Source organism: Crinia signifera, chromosome 3 (genome assembly GCF_055691185.1).
Source record: "Crinia signifera chromosome 3, ASM5569118v1, whole genome shotgun sequence".
Taxonomy (NCBI): domain Eukaryota; kingdom Metazoa; phylum Chordata; class Amphibia; order Anura; family Myobatrachidae; genus Crinia; species Crinia signifera.
This window is the reverse complement of record NC_139219.1, coordinates 260145417-260166471: the sequence shown is the minus strand read 5'-3', so window position 1 is coordinate 260166471 and position 21055 is coordinate 260145417. Positions and strand designations below refer to the sequence as shown.

Sequence of the window (21055 nt, the reverse complement as noted above, 5' to 3'; positions counted from 1 at the left end):
GTATGTTTGATCTATGCTTTAATATATTGCTGATTTTTAGGTATGTTTTATGATGCGGTGTATCTGGTAAGAAACTTATACTACAATGTTGGCACTTTCTCTATTCCTCATTTGTCACGAGCAATACAGCAGTTGGCTACCACTAAAAAGTGGTTTCTGATAAGAAGGGCTTATTTACTAACACTGCTTCCAGGTGTATATGTTCCTTCCGAATAATCTGGTAGAAAATAAGGCATATTTGCATAACTACGAATAGCAGTGCACATCTGATACCCTTACCCTCGTATAGGGTCCACTTTGTCTAACAGGTTATTATTGGCAGCCATATACACTTATTTTATGTATAATCTTTTGCTGTGGCCCTTACTACTTACTAGGAGACAGTGTTTTTTTTTTTTTTTTTTTAGTTTTCTTCTATAACAGGGATGGGGAACTTTTGCCCTCCAGCTGTAGTTGAACTACACAGCAAAGCATGTCCTGCTAAAGTTTTTGCTATTTGGCCATGCTGAAACTGTTGCAAGGCATCCTGGGATGTGTGGTTCTAGAACAGCTGGAGGCCCAGAAGTTCCCCATCCCTGTTCTAGAAGATGACTTCAGTGACAAGATTGCATATACATGATGTGCATCATTTGAGCACTTTAGCAGTTTGGAACTTTAGGTTAACTTTTGTTGGTAAAGTGGGGATGATCTTTAAGTCAAGCTTCTTTAATTTGCAAGAGTTGAGTATATGTATATATTTTTTATTTTAAACACCCAAACCTTATAAACACATTTGCCAAATTTGACCATAATGGAATGGAAGCTTCATCGCCTGTATTAAAGACTTGTTTATTAAAGGTTTACATATAGAAGAGATTGGGCATTAGTTTTGTGCTTTCTGTTTAAACGGGACACAAGTTGCCTATACAGAGCCAGCATATTCTGTTGCGCTTTTCAGTTTGTTTCCAATTGGAAATAAAACCAGCCTGGGTAATAGAGGTACTTGCTGTCTACAATCTATACGGACGTTATTTTTATAATTATTCTTAAACCTCTTTGGTAAAGATTTTAGATTGGTTATTTTAATCTTTACTTCAGCTGATTTTAACTGCGTTAGCCCTTTTTGTTTTCAGACGTTTCTGTATTATGTCCCAATGCTTTATTAGTACCAGTAATGTATATACACTTACAGTGACCTCATTTGGCAAGCATGCTGAACGCTTCCTGGATTGTATTGCTGAGGTTAAATACCAATGCCTCGTATCATTGAGAGAGTAGTTGTACATTACCAGTTCTATCATTTCAGTGGCACAGTTTTCATTCATTTAAAATTAATGACTATTACATGATTTGCTTAACATAGCTTCCACTGGGAGCACCCATTCACTCTGTCCCCTTCTCTTAATGTCCATCAGTGCATCCATTCATTGTATGTCCCCAAGCCTGACTCCCATTCACTGTATGACCCCCATTTACTATGTACCCCACTTTGCCCCCATTCACTGTATGTCCCCCAGCCTGCCCCTGCTCCCCCTTCTCTGAATGGCCATCACTGCCTCCATTCACTGTATGTCCCCCAGCCTGACCCTCCTTCACTGTATGTCCCCCACTCTTCCTCCTCCCTTCTCTGTATGTTTCCAAGACCCTTGTGTGAGCCAGAGGTAGGAGAGGCAAAGCAGGCACTGCAAGGACAGGAGATGCTTGGGCTTCCGCTGCTGCCCTCCTCCGCTCTGCATGTTACGGGAGCAAACTTCCCCCTTGCTTCCCCCCTACCCAAACACTGCTGTCACTGTGGTTGTGGAGTAGGGTGATATACGATTGCAGGGGTAGGACGCCAAACATCTGACTGTGGCGGCCTGCACCTCCTCACTGCAGCAGACAGCAAGGTAAAGGTGCGCTCGCCGGGTCCCTACCTTTAGTGTTCTGTGCTGTGCTTCCCACATCTGATGCTCTGCCCGCTTTCAGCTGGAGGCTGTGGGCCGCTTCAAATGACCGCACGGGCCGCATTTGGCCCTCGGGCCTGACTTTGGACATGCCTGGACTAGTGGGTTTGTCTGAAACAGTGCTTTGCTCTGTCCAATGGTATACCATTGTGTGTCTAGCAGTTTTTCTAGAGCAATGATGCAGGTTGGGTGCAGAACTGGATGGCTCTCTAACATTCAAAGGGTCTGCACATTACTCTTAATCTCAGCAAATAAATGAATCATTTAATCAATGAAAGACCTCAATCTGTATTAAAATCCCTAGGCCTTTTAAACAACCCTTAAAAGTTCTATTGCCATTCTGAAAACTACGTTTGAAGGAGCTGGAGGCTGCTTAATGAAGGCTTCAAGAGCCATAGGGGGAAGTGTTCTAATCCGCACCCTACCTCCGCCCCCCCTTTGCTGCCCATCGCATTCATAATTATGGCATATGCACTAACATATGCGATAATTATGGCAAAGGATAGCTCTTGCGTTAAGAGCTGTCCTTTGCGGTGAGAGTTGGTGGGTCCCGGCGGCTCCCCTCTCCCTCCTTTACCCGGCGCTGCTGCTGTCAGGTCCGGGCAGCAAAGCTCTGTGCTGCCCGGACACAGGTGAGGGAGGGGGGTCAGTGCGGGGCGGTGGTGGGTCGCGTTCGAAGCCCATAGGCTTCCCCCACCCGATGCCCCCACCCCTGTCGCGATAACCCAGCAGGGGATGCTTAGAGCATCTCAAAATGCGGTAAAAACCCCGATCACTGGGTTTTTAGCGCATTTTTAGTTTAAAGAATCTCCCCCATAATACTTCTGTTTATGGCTCTTCTTATTTAGTTCACCTAGTGCTTATAGGAGTAAACCAATAACTTTTAAATTACCCCTTTGTGTGCCAAGTGAATTTGTAAAAATTTGTGAAATTGGCAAGCAAAGATTTATTCCTTATGACCTGTAATATTTACCTTATATTGGAAAGCTTTTTTTAAATTTGAATTTATATAACAAATGTGATTGACGGTGGCATTTTTAGCATATATTTTTAACCTCTCCCAGATGTTGGCACTCAGGGCTATTTCACACGCTCCGGCCATGCGGCGAAACCCTGCATGGCCAAATGCCTTGCCGCACACAGTAGTTAATATTGGACACGATTGTGTCCAATCACATGGGACGGCCACGGTTCGGCCGCCCGGTTGCAGCCGGATCCCACCACTGGAAGGGACGGCTGCCGGGCTGTGGCCATCCCCACCATTGAAAACTTCTGAGTGCAGCACGGCTTCTTGGCCGTGCAGGGTTTCGCCGCCCGGCATGAGCCGGAGCGTGTGAAATAGCCCTCAAAGGGTTAATATTAATCATGTCCTAATCAGCTTCTCTATTATACCAACATATATTTGCCATTCTTCTTTATTTATTTATTTATTTATTTATTTACAGTTTCTTATATAGCGCAGCAGATTCCATTGCGCTTTACAAAAGTGGAGGTAGGAGGGCCCTGCTGCAAGCTTACATCTATACATTTTTATTGATGGCTTTCATGTTTTATCTGGTTATGCTGAACACCTAAAGGGTATGTTTTCAGTGGTGAAACCTGTACAGCTGTTAGAATTGGTCATCCCAGCTTGGAATTACTGAAGTAGTCTTTTTAATATTCTATGCCAGAAGTGCATTATTAAATAAGCCCTTTAGTGTGTAGCTGTGGCCAACCACAAATGATCTGTCGTATATTCAGAATTGTCATGTTGCATGTCAAGTGCTTTGGCTATGTATGCACGCCCTACCTAAGTGACTGACATTTCTCCTGTTCCACTTAGTTGAGGAATGGGGAAAGGTCTCCTCCCCAGGGAAGGAAAGCAAATATCTTATGGCCATAAAATGTGAGATCTCACAGATTACGGCAATGATATCTGATGGCTTTCCGATAAAATGTCAGGTATGACAGTGCATGCCCTGCATTAGGTAAGCCAGTACTTTGTTTTTAAAGGGACTTGGTCTGTTTTGTCTTGTCTTCTTACACACCTTATTTATTAAGTTTCTTATATAACGCACATATTCCACAGCGCTTTACAGAGTATAGTTGAACATTCACATCCGTCTCTGCTCCAGTCGAGCTTACAATCTATATTCCCTACCACATGTACACGCACACACAGACATTCTAGTGTTAATTTTGTTGGGAACCAATTAAAATACCTGTATATTTTTGGATTGTGGGAGGAACCTGGAGTACCCGGAGTAAACCCACGCAAGCACGGGTTGAATATACAAACTCAACACAGTTGGGGCCAAGTTGGGAATCGAACCAATGACCTCAGCGCTGTGAGGCAGTAATTACACCATCCCAGAGGCAATAATAAAATGTCAAATAAGTTAAATAGCTCTGCCCCCTTAGCAGTTTTACTAAACCTGTACTTTGGTATTAATTGCTCCCCTATATTTCCTTTTTTTGTGTTTTAAAGACAGGGTGAACACAATTTGGGATTTCCTCAAAATAGAGAGGAAGGCTGTGTTTCTCCAGTAGTTGGACTTTTTTATTTATCTATCTCTCTCAATGCTGGAATTTTAGTGGATATTTTGCACATATCACATATGTTGGCACTCAAACAGTTAAATAAGTCGAGAAAAAATAAAATAAAAATCGTACAGAAGGTAATTTAATAGCAAAGCACCAAAAATACTTTATCAACATATCTTGCAGCTGTAATCTTCAGTATCAAAACTGAGCAATGTACGTGAGCAACTCTGCAATACAGGTTGAGTATCCCTTTATCCAAATATCAGTTATCCAAATTATTCTGAAAACCATAGTCTCCAAAATGTACTTAGATTTTGCAATTTTTAATAAAAACCTACTGGGAACATCTGTAACTGGCACTACTGGGAAAATAACATGTAACTGGCACTAAACCAACAAGGACATGATTGCTTGGCATTCAAATTCAATTTGTTTCATGTTTTAAAACCTTGTTTCATGCACAAATAAAATACATTTGTGTGTATTTCATGTGTTTGAGATCTCATCCAAATATAAAAATATTCTATAATACAGAATAATTCGTTATCCAAAAATCTTCTGTTCCGGAGCATTTTGGATTCGGGATACTCAACCTGTATTAAAGTTGGCAGACAAGGGCATAATAAAAGAATGCAAGTTCAACGCAGAACAGCATTCAATGGGGTCAGAGGCAGGCAAAAGGCATCCCAAGTCTTGCCAGGCATTTGCTAAGCCCGAAATGAACATACCCATTAAACTCCATGATGTCTTTAACAAACCTTTGTGAATGCTGAAGGCTCCATTGAATTGGCACAAAGCAAAGAATATATAAGCATTGTGCTCTATTTGGTATTTGCCTTATTCATGTACCACCCACTAGGTTATTCCCCTTTTTTTTTTTTTTTTTCATTAAAAAAAAAAAACTTGGTTTAATGAGTACCTTTTTTTTTTTTTTTTTATATATATTTTTATTTTTTTGTTATACTTGGTAAAATGAGGGAATATTTGCTATAGGCAATTGGAGCGAGCAGGCAGCATTCACTGTAGAAAATGGAATGGTTTCTCTGAACTTCTGTACTCTGCTTGCTGCAGAAGTTCAACCTGTTTGTTGTTGTGGTTGAAAAGCAACTCTTGGCTAAGATGAGACCATACTATGCTTATAGAGTGGGTGGTAAATGTATACATCCAGTGTATAGCTGAAAGTGTAATGTAGTATACTGAATTGGGTACACCAATGGTTGGCTTCAGGGAGTTTTGGCCATAAGTAAAAGTGGTAAACTTTGGGTAATCCAATTTTAACATGTTGGGTTCACTCTAATCTGCCCAATGCAGTTACATTGTGCAAGCATGTCTGGAGATTGGCAAAACGAACTACTATGTGTGTTTCTAATTGCACTCTATTCTTAACTTGTGATTCCGTGGAGCAAGTACAGAAATACATGGTATTGGATCTCCTGTTTGGGTGAGAGAGTGATTAAAATGTCACTGCACAGAATCTCACAACCTCCTTATAGCTTAAATGCAGTCCCGTGTTTTTATGGGTTGGGTAGAACTGGTTCTTTATTTAGGAGTTCATTGTTTATTTTGAGAAGCACACGTAACTTTAGTGCTTAATTACTCCTGTGACAAGGGAGGTATATTCGATTTTTAGGTCACCCTGCCATCTTGGAGAGTGACTTAATGTTTATGAATGCTGCTAAGCCAGTGTCTATGATTTTAGAGTTAGGACTGTTTATATGCCTATATTTGCACTGTCCAGACCGGTCTTTAATGTGGTTATTTAAAACTTATTTGGACAGATGTGGTACAGGTTTCGTCTTCCATATCTGGAAACTTTTTGAGCATGACTGAGCTAGTTAAGCTGGTCATAAACTAGTGCAATTTGGCCGCTTTTTCACCCAATTCAGAAGAAGGATCAGGCCGAGAAATTGGGGGGGGGGGGGGCGGCACAATTCGTATGTGTTTGACATCCGATGCATGGTTCAGAGACCTTGGTGTATCATATGCAAAAGGCCCGCATATGATATTGGATGTGATTGTTCCGCCCTTGAACGAGGGATCGGCAGGGACTTATCACCTCCAGAGAACTTGCAGTAGTGTATGAGGGCCTTTACACCTTTGTGCTTTCTTATGCCTTATACCCGGCATGTCCAACGTTGGCCCTCCAGATGTTTTGAAACTACACATCCCAGCATGCTTTGCAATAGTTTTAGCATTCTCTAATAGCAAAACTGTGGCAAAGCATGCTGGGATGTGTAGTTTCACAACATCTGGAGGGCCAACGTTGGACATGCCTGCCTTATACTGTTTTATGCACACAATTATTACACATTTTTAATTTCAGGCTATGGGTGGGGGGTAGAGATTAGATTCCCCAAACCTTTTTAATTGCAACATTGGCCACCCAATAGTTATTGCAGATCAAAAAAACAATTGATGCCCCCTGTGTAAAGGTGTATATTGTAATTTTATGTAAATCCTGTTGAGGATTGGGACCCATCCCCAAAGACTCCTTTTATTATACTATGCAAATATTCCAGCATACGGAAGTATCCAAAGTACTACTGGTACCCAAGCACTTTGAATAGAGCCTCCACCTGTATACCATATATTTGGTCCTTGTTCTCCATTCAGACTGATTTTGAAACACAAATTGATTTGGACTGCTTGATCATTTTGGTTTAAATGTAGTTGATGCCCCAAATTGGTATTTCATTGATGTAACCCTTGTACTGTAACATGTTTCCTGAAACAGCACATGCAGCCCTGAGTATTGCTGAATAGTGTCTGAGCTGTTGATAGGCGGAACCACTTCTGTCTCCTCATGGGAGTAATGGGAATGCTAGACTGTTCCTAGTGGGAGCATACATTGGCTGTTGTAACCAGGAGGGGTTTGATTACCCTTGAATGGGGGGGTGTTCTATTGTAATATCCTATTAATGCTGAAGAAGCTGACATGCTGTGTGCGAAATGTGTGTGTATATATTGGTTCTAATGGCTGCTTTATGTTCCCACGTAGGATGTAAACCTTAGTTAAGTAAGAGGTTATATGTAGGTGGAGATTGTTCCTTGAAAAGTCCTCCACTTTTGGCACATAGGTAAAATGACTGTTTGGAATAAGAACAGAGTACAGATCATTTTCCATAGATAGCTGACCAGTATGAACTGCGCAGGCTGCATTCCAGGAACTGTAATGAATGGATGTATTTGTGAACTGTCAGCTACATCAGCTAGCCAGCTGAAAACCTGATTGTAAGCCCCTCATTTCAAGGTGCCTGTTGCCTCATTTGCTTAAAGGCTTACTTGTGCACTGTTAATTGAAGCTGATAAATCATACCATTATCAGAATGACCATTTCAAATGCTTGTTATTCGCAGAAGTGTTGGACTGATTGAATTTAAGAACTGCATTGCTGTCTGATTATTATGCTTAGGAAAGCCACGAGTTTGGTTTACGGTTTCCTGTTCAGTTGCTGCCAAGAATTGGGTACTGTCAAAGCTAAGTGTAATATGACCCATTCTGGGGGTGGAAGAGGCATAGTCTTAATGCTATACTAAGAAGATTCCTTTTTTTTTTTTTTTTCCTTAGAACTTAAAGCCACATACACACTAGGTGATATCGCTCAGAAGGATTCTTCTGAGCGATATTTTTTACTATATCACCTAGTGTGTACACTGAATATTAGTGTTCATTCTAGCACCCGCCATCTTTGAAAACCCATGCAGTTCCTCTTCCCTGCCTGCGGTGTCGCCGTCTGCTGTAGTGCTTCTAGCACAGTGTGGTCTGTATATCAGCACTGCTATGCAAACCAGACCTGTGCTAGAAACACCACAGCCGACAACACCCCAGGCAGGGAACTGCATGGGTTTTCAAAGATGGTGGGTGCTAGAATGAAAACTAATTTAATATCAACGACCCCCGTCCCTTGTCCTACATGTTCTGACATAGTAGATCCCTTCACGTGTGTACGCACTTATCGATGCCAGGCCCCCGCTGACTCCAATATCTTTGTCACCTAAGCAGGATACACATTAGGCGATTCTGACTTGAACGGTGTACATAAAATTTTCCCTTGAGCTGCCTGCAACTCCTGGATAAATATAGTGCATACACACTGAATTATATACAATATACAATAATTGACAGATTTGAAACTGCACCAAGAGCAGCTATATAAAGACCATCAAAAATGGAGGTTGCCAAGCCCCCTAAAGTCGAACTACAAAACACAGAAAAAATGATGGCCCTTTAATGGCGCTCTTATCACCTGATGTCCAAAGTGTATGATAACTTCCTCCTTTCGTTCTCAATGGTAATTCATAACAAGAGAGGAAAATAAAAATATATATAGTATGTCTGAGACCAAAGGGTTTTTCAGAAGGGGTACGAATCTTTCCCCTATAGATGTTGTTGCTCTATTGTCTTTATGGGATCACCATAGTGTAGACTTAGAATCACTGACATGAAGCATAAATTTATTCAGAAGTTCGAAAACCTATAAAGGTTTCTTTAAGCTGTTCACATACACCACAAACAGAAAAAATAGGTGCTCACACGATGGCTTACACCAGCCTGATGTATCTCCTCATATAAAGGTTTCGTTCAAATAACTCCTGGTTTCAAAGCAATTTTCTTTATTCTCAAAAAAGTGCACAGTATACTTAGGTGGGCGATAATCGCTCTGTGTGTATGCACTGAGCAATTCAGCCCACGACTTTCCCACATCAGAGCTGTGCATACAGTGTGTATGCACTTTGTGGATTTGGTGTGGCATAACCCTACAGTGGACTGTAATGAAAGTTGATATAATAAATTCTGCCATTGGGAGGTATAACATCATACCTCCCAACATGACCCTCTCCAGGAGGGACACAGTGCTCTGCTCCTGGACTTTCTTATTAATACATGATAACTTTTATCTGTGTTGAACTTGTTAACTAATAAGAAAGGTGTTTCAACACAGGTGATGGCAATCATACATTAAGAGGGAAGTGCAGGAGCAGAGCAATGTGTCCCTCCTGGAGAGGGTTATGTTGGGAGGTATGTAACATGTTTCCATGAAAGAGCTGGAATTAAGTGTTCCAGAAGGACGGGTCAGGAAGGTGTGGTAACTTAGACACCTAATATATCTGAACCTTGTAGTAAAAGGAGGGTCTTATTGGGACAGTAGTGTTTGATTTTGCTTTCATTTGTTTTCACCAGGTTTCTTATCCTACCTAATTGTAAAATATTTATTTTTCTTTACTTGCATATCTTAATGATCTGTCTCTGCATGAGCCTTCAAAGTAATAGCTAGAGGCACTCCCACCGATGTAGTTTTTCAGCTTCTGAGATGATTCATTCACCAGAAATCCATTCTGTAATGTGCGCTCGCATTCTTTGTGCTTCTCCGTTTTAGTGGTAGCAGTAGCTGGTATCGTCATAGAGATCACAATTTCACCTTTCTTTGTTTTTGGAATAGGGTAACTGTTCTAGATATGTAGGGGGAAATTTACTGATGGGCGTTCTATTTCAGATCGGCTATTGCTATGGACAATCAGAATGTACTTTATTTAGCATATTCTAGTAGAAAATAGCTAGTATCTGGTTGGCCAATCATAGCAGACTGACACTTTTTTTTTTTAAGGCTTGTTTTTACATCCCAAACTTGTCTTTTTGTTACTGCTTATGCTGCGGCTTATTGGGGCTAATTAGATAGTGTACGATGAAGCAATTATCCAATCAATGAGTGATGGTAATTGGCTACCACCATCCCTAGTGCCAGTCACCGGGGAAACAATTGAATTGCCCCCTCTGTGCTTCTATCATTTGACAGTGTATTAGACCATTTTATTAATTAAAATAGTGTTCGGATATTGCCAATGTTACAGTATTCTAGCAATACTTTACATATCTTGTGGTTTATGACGGGCATATCATACCCCTTCAATAAAATACAATTCTCCTGTTCTTCAGTTGTAATTTGATTGCCATCACCTGCGTTGAACTGCTTAATTGTTACTTCAAAACAGGTAATGGCAATCGCGCATTAGAGGGCAGTCTGGGTACGTATTATGCTGGATCGGCTGGAATAATTGCAATGTTTATGCACAATACAAATAATTTGTTAATTCATATCTCGCTCCAAGACCATCTGGTATATAAACATATATTTAGTACAAGTTTACTGTACAGAATCTTCTTTTTTTTTTTTTTGGTGTAGTTAATTCATTTTCTAGAATTGGCATGGCATGTCCAATTTAATGAATTTGGTATTAAATATACGCTTTTAAAATTGTCCTCTGATTGAACTGTAGTGCACTTGGCACAGGAAAAAGTACTTACTTACTTGTCTGCTCCTGGTCGCTTTAGGCAGAAGTTAATTCTTTCAAACTATTTTATTGTTACCAAAAGTTTTGCAAAATGAAGTTCCTAGTGTGTACGCACCTTTTAGGCTGCTGATAGGCGCAGTGTGATCAGCACTGTCTGGTAGCCCAAATGGTTAACTCTACATGTTTCCGCTCATCATGCTGGGAGCTGAACTGTTTCCCTCCTGCAGCTATCAGTGACAGATTGGAAGAGCAATGGCTCCATTGGGTGCTAGCTAGTGGCAAAGAGCACCCTTCCCCTCTAAATCTTAAGCGGCAATGTCTCGCAACAGTGTATGGCCACCCGATACCCTGCGAGCCACCCAGGACCTTCCCAATTTGTTGTGATGGTTCACATGTGCCCATGCTTCCTGCCCGGCATGCCACTGGGAGGGGGAAGTCCCAGGTCGGGTGGTCAGATGGCAAGCGGGTTTGAACATAGATGCTGGTCCGATGCGCACGGACAGTTTGTCCTGAGGGGACATCAAACTGACCCTACTTGGGCCAATTTGAAGTCCTGATTCATCAGAATCAGCTCAGTGTGTAGGGGCCTTCGTTTCGATCCTTGGGAAAAATTTGGCTGCGCTATGTCCAAGTTGTCAATATCTGTACAGCTTCCTGGGCAACAAGGATCCCTGATGGAAAGCCCTCCTTTTTGCTTTCTAGGGCAAGGGGTTAAGTCAAAATTTTAGTTTGAGCAAAACTAAATTTTGTAATCCGTTCATACCATCACCTTTGTTTCGATCTTATTATTCTAATACAGTATGTGTAAAGGCACCTACAGTTATCTGCTCCATAAGCATAGTATGTAGGCCTGCTTTTCTTTGTTTTTGACACTCCTGTTTTTATGTAGTGTTTGCTAAACCTTTTTATGTAATTTTTGGGTCTCACAGGAATCCTTCCTCTGCTTTCTATGAAGCATTTCGAGTGAAGTCAAAGAAACTGGGTTCTAGGTATGATCACTGAATTGACCATGTGCAGAAGTTTGCATGGACAGCTTGCAATGAGCCTTAATTCTTGCTTTAACTATATGTTGACGGGGCAATCACAATGATTCAGCTTCTGCTGGCTGATGTAGCAATTGGGATGTGTGCAATTTAATTTTGAAGTAACTATTTTTCTCCCTTAGGTTTACCTGCTCCCTTCAATGCTCAAATCCAGTTCTAATCTTCAACATATTATCTGAGTTGATATTTCCTTCCACCACACCAGGATTTATTTGTTTATGGAGTGGTTGGAGTTAAATCAGAAGCGTGTAATATATATATATATATATATTTTTTTTTTTTGCAGTCTAATGCCCCATCAGTCAGGAGTCCATTATAGCTGCATTAAATCATAATTTGTATATGCTCTACCAGTCCATGTGCTTGAAAGTTCAACTTCATACACCAAGTGAGGCTCCTACTCTATTATATTTATGGGAAAGTAAGATTCCTATGTGTGGAAGAAGTGACTGCTTTCTGAAAACCACATCAAATTCTACAAGTATTCTGCCAATTAACTTTTTATTTTGCACCTTTCTCTTTTTATCTTTTCTGTCATTTGTTTCTTTTTCCAATGGAAGCTGATCACTGAATTCTGCAAATAATTATACAATTCTGAATACCTGAAGAGCTGGGATTCGTTAAGCCCCTTCCTGCTACCTGCAGATTTGTCTTTCCATTTTTTTAAACTGTATTTAACAAAGCTATTACATGGAAGCACATAGGCTGACCCCTCTTGTGGGAGAAACGTCTTTTGCATTATAATTTTCCTTGGCAATCATTTAATATAACTACGCAACTAGCCCAGAACTTGCATTTAAGCAAATTTGTTTTCTTTTTAATTATTACTGGTTTTGATTAGCATAATGAGGTATAATAGTGAAGGAAGCTTTTACAGCACAAAGTAGTGACCTTCCTATTGTAATGGAATTCCTTTTTTATCAGTAAACCCCACAAAAGTTAATTCCTCATCTATGACTTGTTAATATCAGTGGTGTTTTTCTGAAGTATTGGTTTTTGCCTGGTTTTTATAGGGGCAATCAGTGTAATTTATGGTAATGTATTCTGACTGTAGTCCCTCAGAATGTGACCTCTTGTTCCATTGAACAGTACTGGATACCATGCCATATATGTGTTTCTTACTTGTAGAGCTGACAGAACTTATTCTGGTCATGTTTCCCATAAAGCCCACTGGCGGGGAAATCTGTCCCTATATAAGGCACTGCAGCCCCACATCCGAACTAAAGGGCCCCCATTGACACGCCACCACCTGCTCCAGAAACCTCCATCCCCACAAATCCTGTGATCCTTAATACATATTGAGGGAGCTATATCATCTAATTGTGTACAACTTTTTTTTCTTTAGTCTTTTTTTAGATCTACAGTATTTCTATTTTGCTTTGGAAGATCTTGGAACTGGATTAGAGCAGTCAAGGGAGCAGGGATACCGTTAAAGAAAAATAAGTTGGATTAACAGTATGTGAACTCTGACTGATTTAGCAACTTATTCTAAGTCCCAAACAGAAAAAAAAAGAAATGGAAAAAGGTAAGATTAATTTCCCTTATTGAAAAGGTCCTGTGTAAGTCCATTAATAAATACAGGTTTTAAGGAGCGCTTTTGAATAGTGCCATAAGGAGTTCCGTGGTTTGAAAGTGTCACCAGTGCAAATCAATTAGTTCCCTGATCATTCTGACTTTAGTGCATAAGATATGCCTTACTAATGTTGTAGTGTGCTGCAAACATTTGGGCTCCCGGCTTGTAATTTGGTCACGATTTGCGCTTCATATAAATTTGTTGTTGCGTCTTGCATACTGTGATCTGTTTGTTCATGTAATCACAATGCTTAAAATGTTATGCCTTGTTACTATTGTAATATTATTAATGGCATGCTTCTATTTTATTTTGTATACTGCATATCATTTTACTGAAAAACTTTATCGCATTTTTAACTGTCTGGTTATGTATTACGTAGAAAATGTTTAAGTGTGCAACATGCAATGTGCAGTGGTTTGAGGTGTTACAATGCAGAAAACTTCCAGCCAAATATATCCGCTATTCTGTGTGGAGTTTCTTTCCTCTGGGAAGCTTTATTTTAAGCCTTAACGTTAAGGTTGCTATGAGATTTATCCCTAGAGTTTGATGAGCGGAATTAACAAGTTAGTCACTATTTATTTACTGGGTGTATTTAACACATCACAATACGAGCCCAAGCGTAACGTGCTTTACGTGAGCCATTACATCTTCTCATGCTCTGTCTGTGAACGGATGGCAGGATAATCCATCTCCACAAGAGAATATGGAGTCAAGCAACGGGGCAGATTGTAGGCCACCTCATGAAAATTAGTTTTTTTTATTTTATTTTTTCTTTAAGAGAAATCTTGCTTTAAAAACACAGTAATTGGATTAGGAGAGCTGATGTTTGAAGCTATTGGAGTATTCATTCCTGGCAGACATTTACGATCTTCAAAAAGATCTGATGTTTTTGCATAGAATAGGTTGAGTTTGTATTCGATTTATTCAGTGTTGTTTGTTTTTTGTTTTTGTCTCCTACTTTCGGTGATTCAAATTTTTCCGTTGACATGGCCGCCAATTCACAAATTTAGCATCCATTTCTGCGAATGCAGATTCGGCCTTTCAAAGAGCCAAATCTGTAGCAGAGTTTCGTCTGAAAACTGACAGGATTGAATAAGTCTTGGCAGATATTGAAATATTGGGGGTAGCATGTTTTAATTGTTTAGTCTAGCGCTCTGTACACATTGTGTGATTTGCACGATTGATTTGGCTATATAATCAAAATCTCATAGCACATACTGCAAATAGCACCATGCTATGCCACACCCAATGTGTGGCCCTGCAGCATCAGAATGGAATGTAGAAATAGACTAGGCAGCGCAGTCTATTTGGGTGTGTGCTATAAGGCGCTCACTGGATATCACCAGTCAGGAGCCCTCCAGGGTCTGGCTGTGTTTGCCATGCTGCAGACTCCGTGGCTTGATGCACTCGCCACCTCTTCTATTCCATGAGGGAAAATAGGCCCTATAAGTCGGGATCCCGACTGTCAAGATTGTAACAGTCAGGATTCCAATGTCTGACAAATGACTGTTGGAATCCCGACAGTAGGTGAGTCATCCTGCACCCATCTATTTCTACTATCTTGGAATGCGAGCCATGCTGCTCAATACAGCATGTACCAGAAAAGGTTATTGTGCAACCCTGGCGAAAACACATATATAATACACTTACACAATTTTGTAAATGGATCACTTTCATACCAAGTAACACTGTAAAAAAAATTTCAAGTAAAATCGCATATCACGCACAAGGGGTATAAAATCTCTCAAAGGACAATGGGCGGCAACATGAATCTTTAAAGTCTGTCCAGGCCTGAGGAATCCGGTCGGCAGCAGTGATAGGCTTTAGTGCGCTTTCAGGCTTATCACTGGCGAAAACACATATATAATACACTTACACAATTTTGTAAATGGATCACTTTCATACCAAGTAACACTGTAAAAAAAATTTCAAGTAAAATCGCATATCACGCACAAGGGGTATAAAATCTCTCAAAGGACAATGGGCGGCAACATGAATCTTTAAAGTCTGTCCAGGCCTGAGGAATCCGGTCGGCAGCAGTGATAGGCTTTAGTGCGCTTTCAGGCTTATCACTGCTGCCGACCGGATTCCTCAGGCCTGGACGGACTTTAAAGATTCATGTTCATTTTGTGTTAACCTAGGCTGAAAATCACTGGTGCGCTATAGATATACAGTCTTTTTACTGATTGTAATACAGCATGGCCCTCGCCGTGCTGTTCTTCCTTCCCAGTCAGCAAATGTCGGCATCCCGCCGGGTCCTGGTGGCCATAGATATAGGTGGCTGTTGGATAAGCCCATGTGGACACAATTTAAAATAGGATTTTAAGTCTTCAAATAAAACCAATCAAAGCCTAATAACTTTGGATAGTAAAGGGGGTGTATTCAATCCCGAAGCTATGTTCGATGGGGGAAATAGCGACGGGTGAATATTCAATGCGGTCTTTTCCCGTCAGCATTGAAGAGGCAGATGGAGAGAATGGGCCCGACCATTAAAAGCTGTCTGGCCCATTTTGTCAATAACGCCCATGAATTGTTTATGCAGACACTCCCTCTTCACTGATCGCCAAGCGGGACATTGAATCATATCTGGCGATTTTCGAAAACTAAAACGGGGCCAGGGTCACCGCTGTCGGGGCGGATCGACAGTCGTGACCCGGGATTGAATCTTCCCCCCCCCTTATTGTTAGAAATCCGGAAATTTTATTGATCAAGGTTCCTTATACACAGCAATGTTTCACAGTATTAGAACTAATGGAATTACATAATTACATTTTTTTTTCTTTTATTAAAACGTTAATCCAACCCCGACTATTGTCAATGTCTACAGATAGGATTTTGTACATTTAAGCCTTTTAGAACGACGTGTAGTGAGGTGCCTGATGTAAGTCAGGTCCATTGCGGCTCTAATAACATTGGATGCGACTAGGAGACTGCTGATTAATGTGATTTGATACTTGTGTATTGTGATGGAATCTGTATACTGAACAGAACTTGTATTGGAAAGTAGTTGCGGCTGATACCCGGTTGCACACAGATGTACAATATTCATATGTCCGGTTAATCAGTGGTCTCCTTGTGTGTCCTAGTAGATGCACAAGGCTACATTCCCCCATATGTTGTGCATAGAGGCTCCTCTGGTGTGACTGCAGGAAAGAACACATCTGTAATTGCTAATGCACATAAACAATATTGTATATGTTCTACTTTTCACTTTACATAACTGCAAAGTTTTATTGTGATCTGAAAGTAATTTTGTTGGTAGCGAAATCCTTCTTACATCTACACTGCTGCCAATTAGAGAACAGAGAACTGGAAGTGTGACTTCCCATGCATACGCTGGGGCTGAATGCCTCCATCTGCTGCTCTGTCTTACACACTCACATGCTTCTGTGTTTTGTTACTAAAGGGCCTATTTATTAAGGACCGCATATATAATGCAATCTGGATGGAATATTACCACCTAGAAACGCATTGTGATATGTTATCCTATTAAGGGGATGTATCCTTTCCCACCTGTGTAGGGACATTGCTTCGAAAGGAGCTGGTCCCTGCGGTGCTCTCGGGTGGGTAATGGGCAGCATGCGCCGTTAGCGCTGATGGTACTGACCAGGCGGCAGTGCAGTCTGTAGCCTATAGGCTACAATGGGCTGCTGCCATCTCAGAATGGTGGTAGCCCGGGTACCCGAAGCGATAGAAACATATGGAGGATAGAGCGGTGTAGGAGAGATCTCAGCGGGGACCGCAGATACCTGCTGTAGTCTCATACATACCTACCTACATATTTGCGGATAACCCCCGGAAACTTGTGCTTTCAGGTATTTAGACTTATTTATTAAATCATAAATGGGCCCCTAAGAGCTAAATGGGGAAGCTGTGGCTATATATTCTATTGTGGTACAGCAATTGCTGTAAAATTAAAATATACAAGAGGATGTTGTGAATAGAACTATATACAGCAAGTGCTAGGATTGCACAATGTATACTGTGTAAGCTGCAATCCTCAGTTGTGCTGCTCAGAGCTTTATGATGCACATCAGCGTGTCAGTCTCTTACATGACCCTGATTACAATATTTATGCTTTTTTTGTTTTGAATGTTAAAAAAAAAAAAAACTTTTGTAACTTCTATGATTGAATTCCATGTTCAAGTTTGTGTTTGTATGTTCTATCCATATGTAGATTTAAAGCTGGCCATACATAATACTTGCCTACTTTCTGGCTGCCAGATCAGGGTGGCGGGGCCATGGTAGGGATGACATTCTTGTAATTTTAGCCACGCCCCCGCTGTGCAATGTTTGTATTTCAGGCATTGCACTGTGGGTCATTTGACCCACGGACACACAACTCCCCCACCAAGGGTAGGCAAGGGCCGGATTTAGGGATCTGGCCCCCCCTAGGCACAACATAACACCACCAACCTCCCCCCCAGGCACAACATATTAAGCCCATCCTTCATGGGCCTAGTGAGAAATCCAGCCCTGCCTGCAATACATTAGAACGATTTCAGGCCCACGTTTACGATTGGGACAGCTTGTGCAATGTATTGTGCATGTTTTTGTGCACATCATGAGTTGTTTCGGTAAGATTACAATCAGATTCGCGGGCCTGAAGGTCTCGAGATGGATTGTATGATATGTGCTGCAAACGTGATCTGAAGATGCTACTAATGATTAGTATGCTAGCAGTTGCAGATCTTAAGTTCGATCTTATGTGAAATTACACGCATAAGATCTATCAGGTCTGGGTAGCTGCCAGGGAGTTAAAGGGAAATTGTCCTGATTTATGGCCAGCTTAACGTTGTGTAATAGCACCATCTGCTGGACTAAAATAGCATGGCAACTCTAGTGGTTTAACTAAAAAAGGGAAAGTTTTTTTTTATATGAAATGTCCAGCATGGGTCTCATGTTGCTCTAGACCTGCAGTAACCACATTCACAACCAGGAAACCTATTTAAATTCTTGCAGTAGTGTAATATTGTGCATACCCCCACCCCTAATGAATAAATTAGCATTTTTTTTTTTAGTTCCATTATCCTGAGTGGACCATTAATTACAGGCCCTCCAACCTCTGTCTTACTCAGTTTGATCTTTCAGTGTTGTCATCAGTTTAAAAAGCACAACAGAATCTGCTGCGCTGTATAGAAACTGTAAATAAAATAAACGTCCTTTCTGCGGATAAAAAAAAAAAATACCCCAAATTCACCTTGTAGTTCAATACACTGTTTCATTCAAGTATTTCTCCAAAATAATTGCTTTTGGGTTTTTTCTTTTTCGAAAGTCCCCTCAAATACATTGAAAGTGGTTTATTTTTTTTTTCCCCCAGTTAAATTTCTTAGTAATTTAAAATTTATTTAGGTACTTGTTTCCTAGCACGGCCACACCGATTTACATCGGGGTGGTCGTGTCGGAAAAATCGGGTCGATCGTATCGCATGCGATTTGGTCGCATGCGATGCGATCGTCGCGACCGACCGATTTTGGACCCGATTTTTTTTTTTTTTTTTTGAATTAAATGTAAATCGGGTCCCTGGGACACGATTTTACATTGGATTCAATGTAAAATATTCCCAACCCCCCCAAATGTCACGGCGTACACCCCACCCCACGATAGACGCCAACCCGAAGCGTGGCGAGCGCAGCGGTGCGCGTCCTCCGACCTTTTCATTCCCCTACTATCCACGTCGGCGTGGAGTTGAGAATAGAATAGTGTGGCGAGCGCAGCGAGCCACCGAGCCCGAAGCGTGGCGAGCGGACGCGGATACCTTCACAGGTGTCCGCGTCGCCACGGACACCTGTGAAGCCCGCGAGGGGACGCGTATAACTGTGAAGGTATCCGCGTCCCCTCGCTGCGCTCGCCACGCTTCGGGCTCGCTGCGCTCGCCACACTATTCTATTCTCAACTCCACGCCGACGTGGATAGTAGGGGAATGAAAAGGTCGGAGGACGCGCACCGCCGCCCCTCGCGGGCTCGCTGCGCTCGCCACGCTTCGGGTTGGCGTCTATCGTGGGGTGACGACGGGGACATCTAAAATGTGAAATGGGTCATATTGGCCCATTTTACATTTTTCACATTTTTTCAGGATTTCAATGTTAAAAAATCTTTTAACATTGAAGCCTATGTAAAAATCGGGGGCATCGCGTCGGGACCTATGTTAATGGTCCCGACCGACGCGATGCCCCCAATATTTTACCTTTCCCGACACGATTTCAATGTTAAAATATTTTTTAACATTGAAGCCTATGGGGAAATCGCGGGCATCGCGTCGGTCGGGACCATTGTTAACGGTCCCGACCGACGCGATGCCCCCGATATTTTGTCCTAGCCGGCCAAATGGACCTGATTTCAAAGGAAATCGGGTCCATCTTATGGATCGTGTACCTTAACTAAAGGTACACGATCCATAAGATTTGTGGCCGTGCTAGGAAACAAGTACCTTTATTTATATATTAAAGTTAAAAAACAAACCACATCAGCCTTTTGGCACACTTTAAATGTGTAATAGGTACTTGTTTCCTAGCACGGCCACAATCCCATTGAAATACATTGAAAAAAGTCAAAATCGCGTCGGTCGCGTCGTATGCGGCTAAAAAGGCTTAAATGGTCCAGACGCGATGCCCCCGATTTCCCCATAGGAAACAATGTTAAATGGCTCAATGTACCCGCGATGCCCCCGATTTCCCATAGGGAACAATGTTAAATGCCTCAATTTCACAAAATCATCATAGGGAACAATGGTAAATGGGCCAGAAAGCCCCAGAACAGTGAAATGTCCCCCCAAAAGTAGTTTACGTCACCCCACGATCAACGCGAACCCGAAGCGTGGCGAGCGGCGGCGGTACGCGTCCTGACCTTTTCATACCACCACTATCCACGTCGGCGTGGAGTTGAGAATAGAATAGTGTGGCGAGCGCACGCGGATACCTTCACAGGTAAACGCGTCCCTTCGCGGGCTTCACAGGTATCGGTGTCCCCTCGCGGGGCTCGCAGCGCTCGCCACGCTTCGGGCTCGGTGGCTCGCTGCGCTCGCCACTCTATTCTCAACTCCACGCCGACGTGGATAGTGGGGGTATGAAAAGGTCGGAGGACGCGTACCGCCGCCCCTCGCGGGCTCGCTGCGCTCGCCACGCTTCGGGTTTGCGTTGATCGCGGGGTGTCGTCAACTACTTTTGGGGGGACATTTCAGTGTTCAGTGGTTTTTGGGTTTTCTGGCCCATTTCCCATTGTTCCCTATGATTATTTGGGTAAATTGAGCCATTTAACATTGATTCCTATGGGAAATCGGGGGCATCGCGGGTAAATTGAGGTATTTAACATTGTTCCCTATGGGGAAATCGCGGGCATCGCGTCGGTACCATCGCACCCGATTTTTTAGTGCATGCGATTTTTACTCACGATGCCCACGATCAAGATCTTTGTGGCCGTGCTAGGAAACAAGTACCGTGTAATACTTTCCTGACCCACTAACGGCCTTCTATATGATGCTTCTAACAGAAGTTGTCACTTGAGGTCTGTGCACCTCTCCCAGCTTAAGGTGCCCACACACTGTGGTTATCACATGTGATTGTGAACTTTTTAGTTTCAATCGCATTGCGTCTTTCAAATTGCACAGTGTTTGTGGCAATAAAGTGTGTGCAGGCAGGTATCTTCAGCTGCGAGCAAGGGAGAGCTTGGGGGAAGGAAATCGAGCACCTCCGTAGGTGCTTGCAT

General features: G+C 42.0%; 1 protein-coding gene across 2 annotated transcripts in view; it reads left to right on the top strand.

Annotated features, from left to right (window-relative positions):
• TSC22D2 (TSC22 domain family member 2) overlaps positions 1–21055 on the top strand; it is a 38589-nt gene that overhangs the window by 2396 nt on the left and 15138 nt on the right. Inside the window, exon 2 of one of the 2 annotated variants that reach the window (XM_083177964.1) lies at positions 11665–11724. The exons of the other annotated variant lie outside the window; for it this stretch is intronic. Coding sequence (XP_083034090.1) covers positions 11665–11724 — 60 coding nt within the window. The remainder of the gene's footprint in view (positions 1–11664; positions 11725–21055) is intronic. 2 annotated transcript variants of the gene reach the window in all.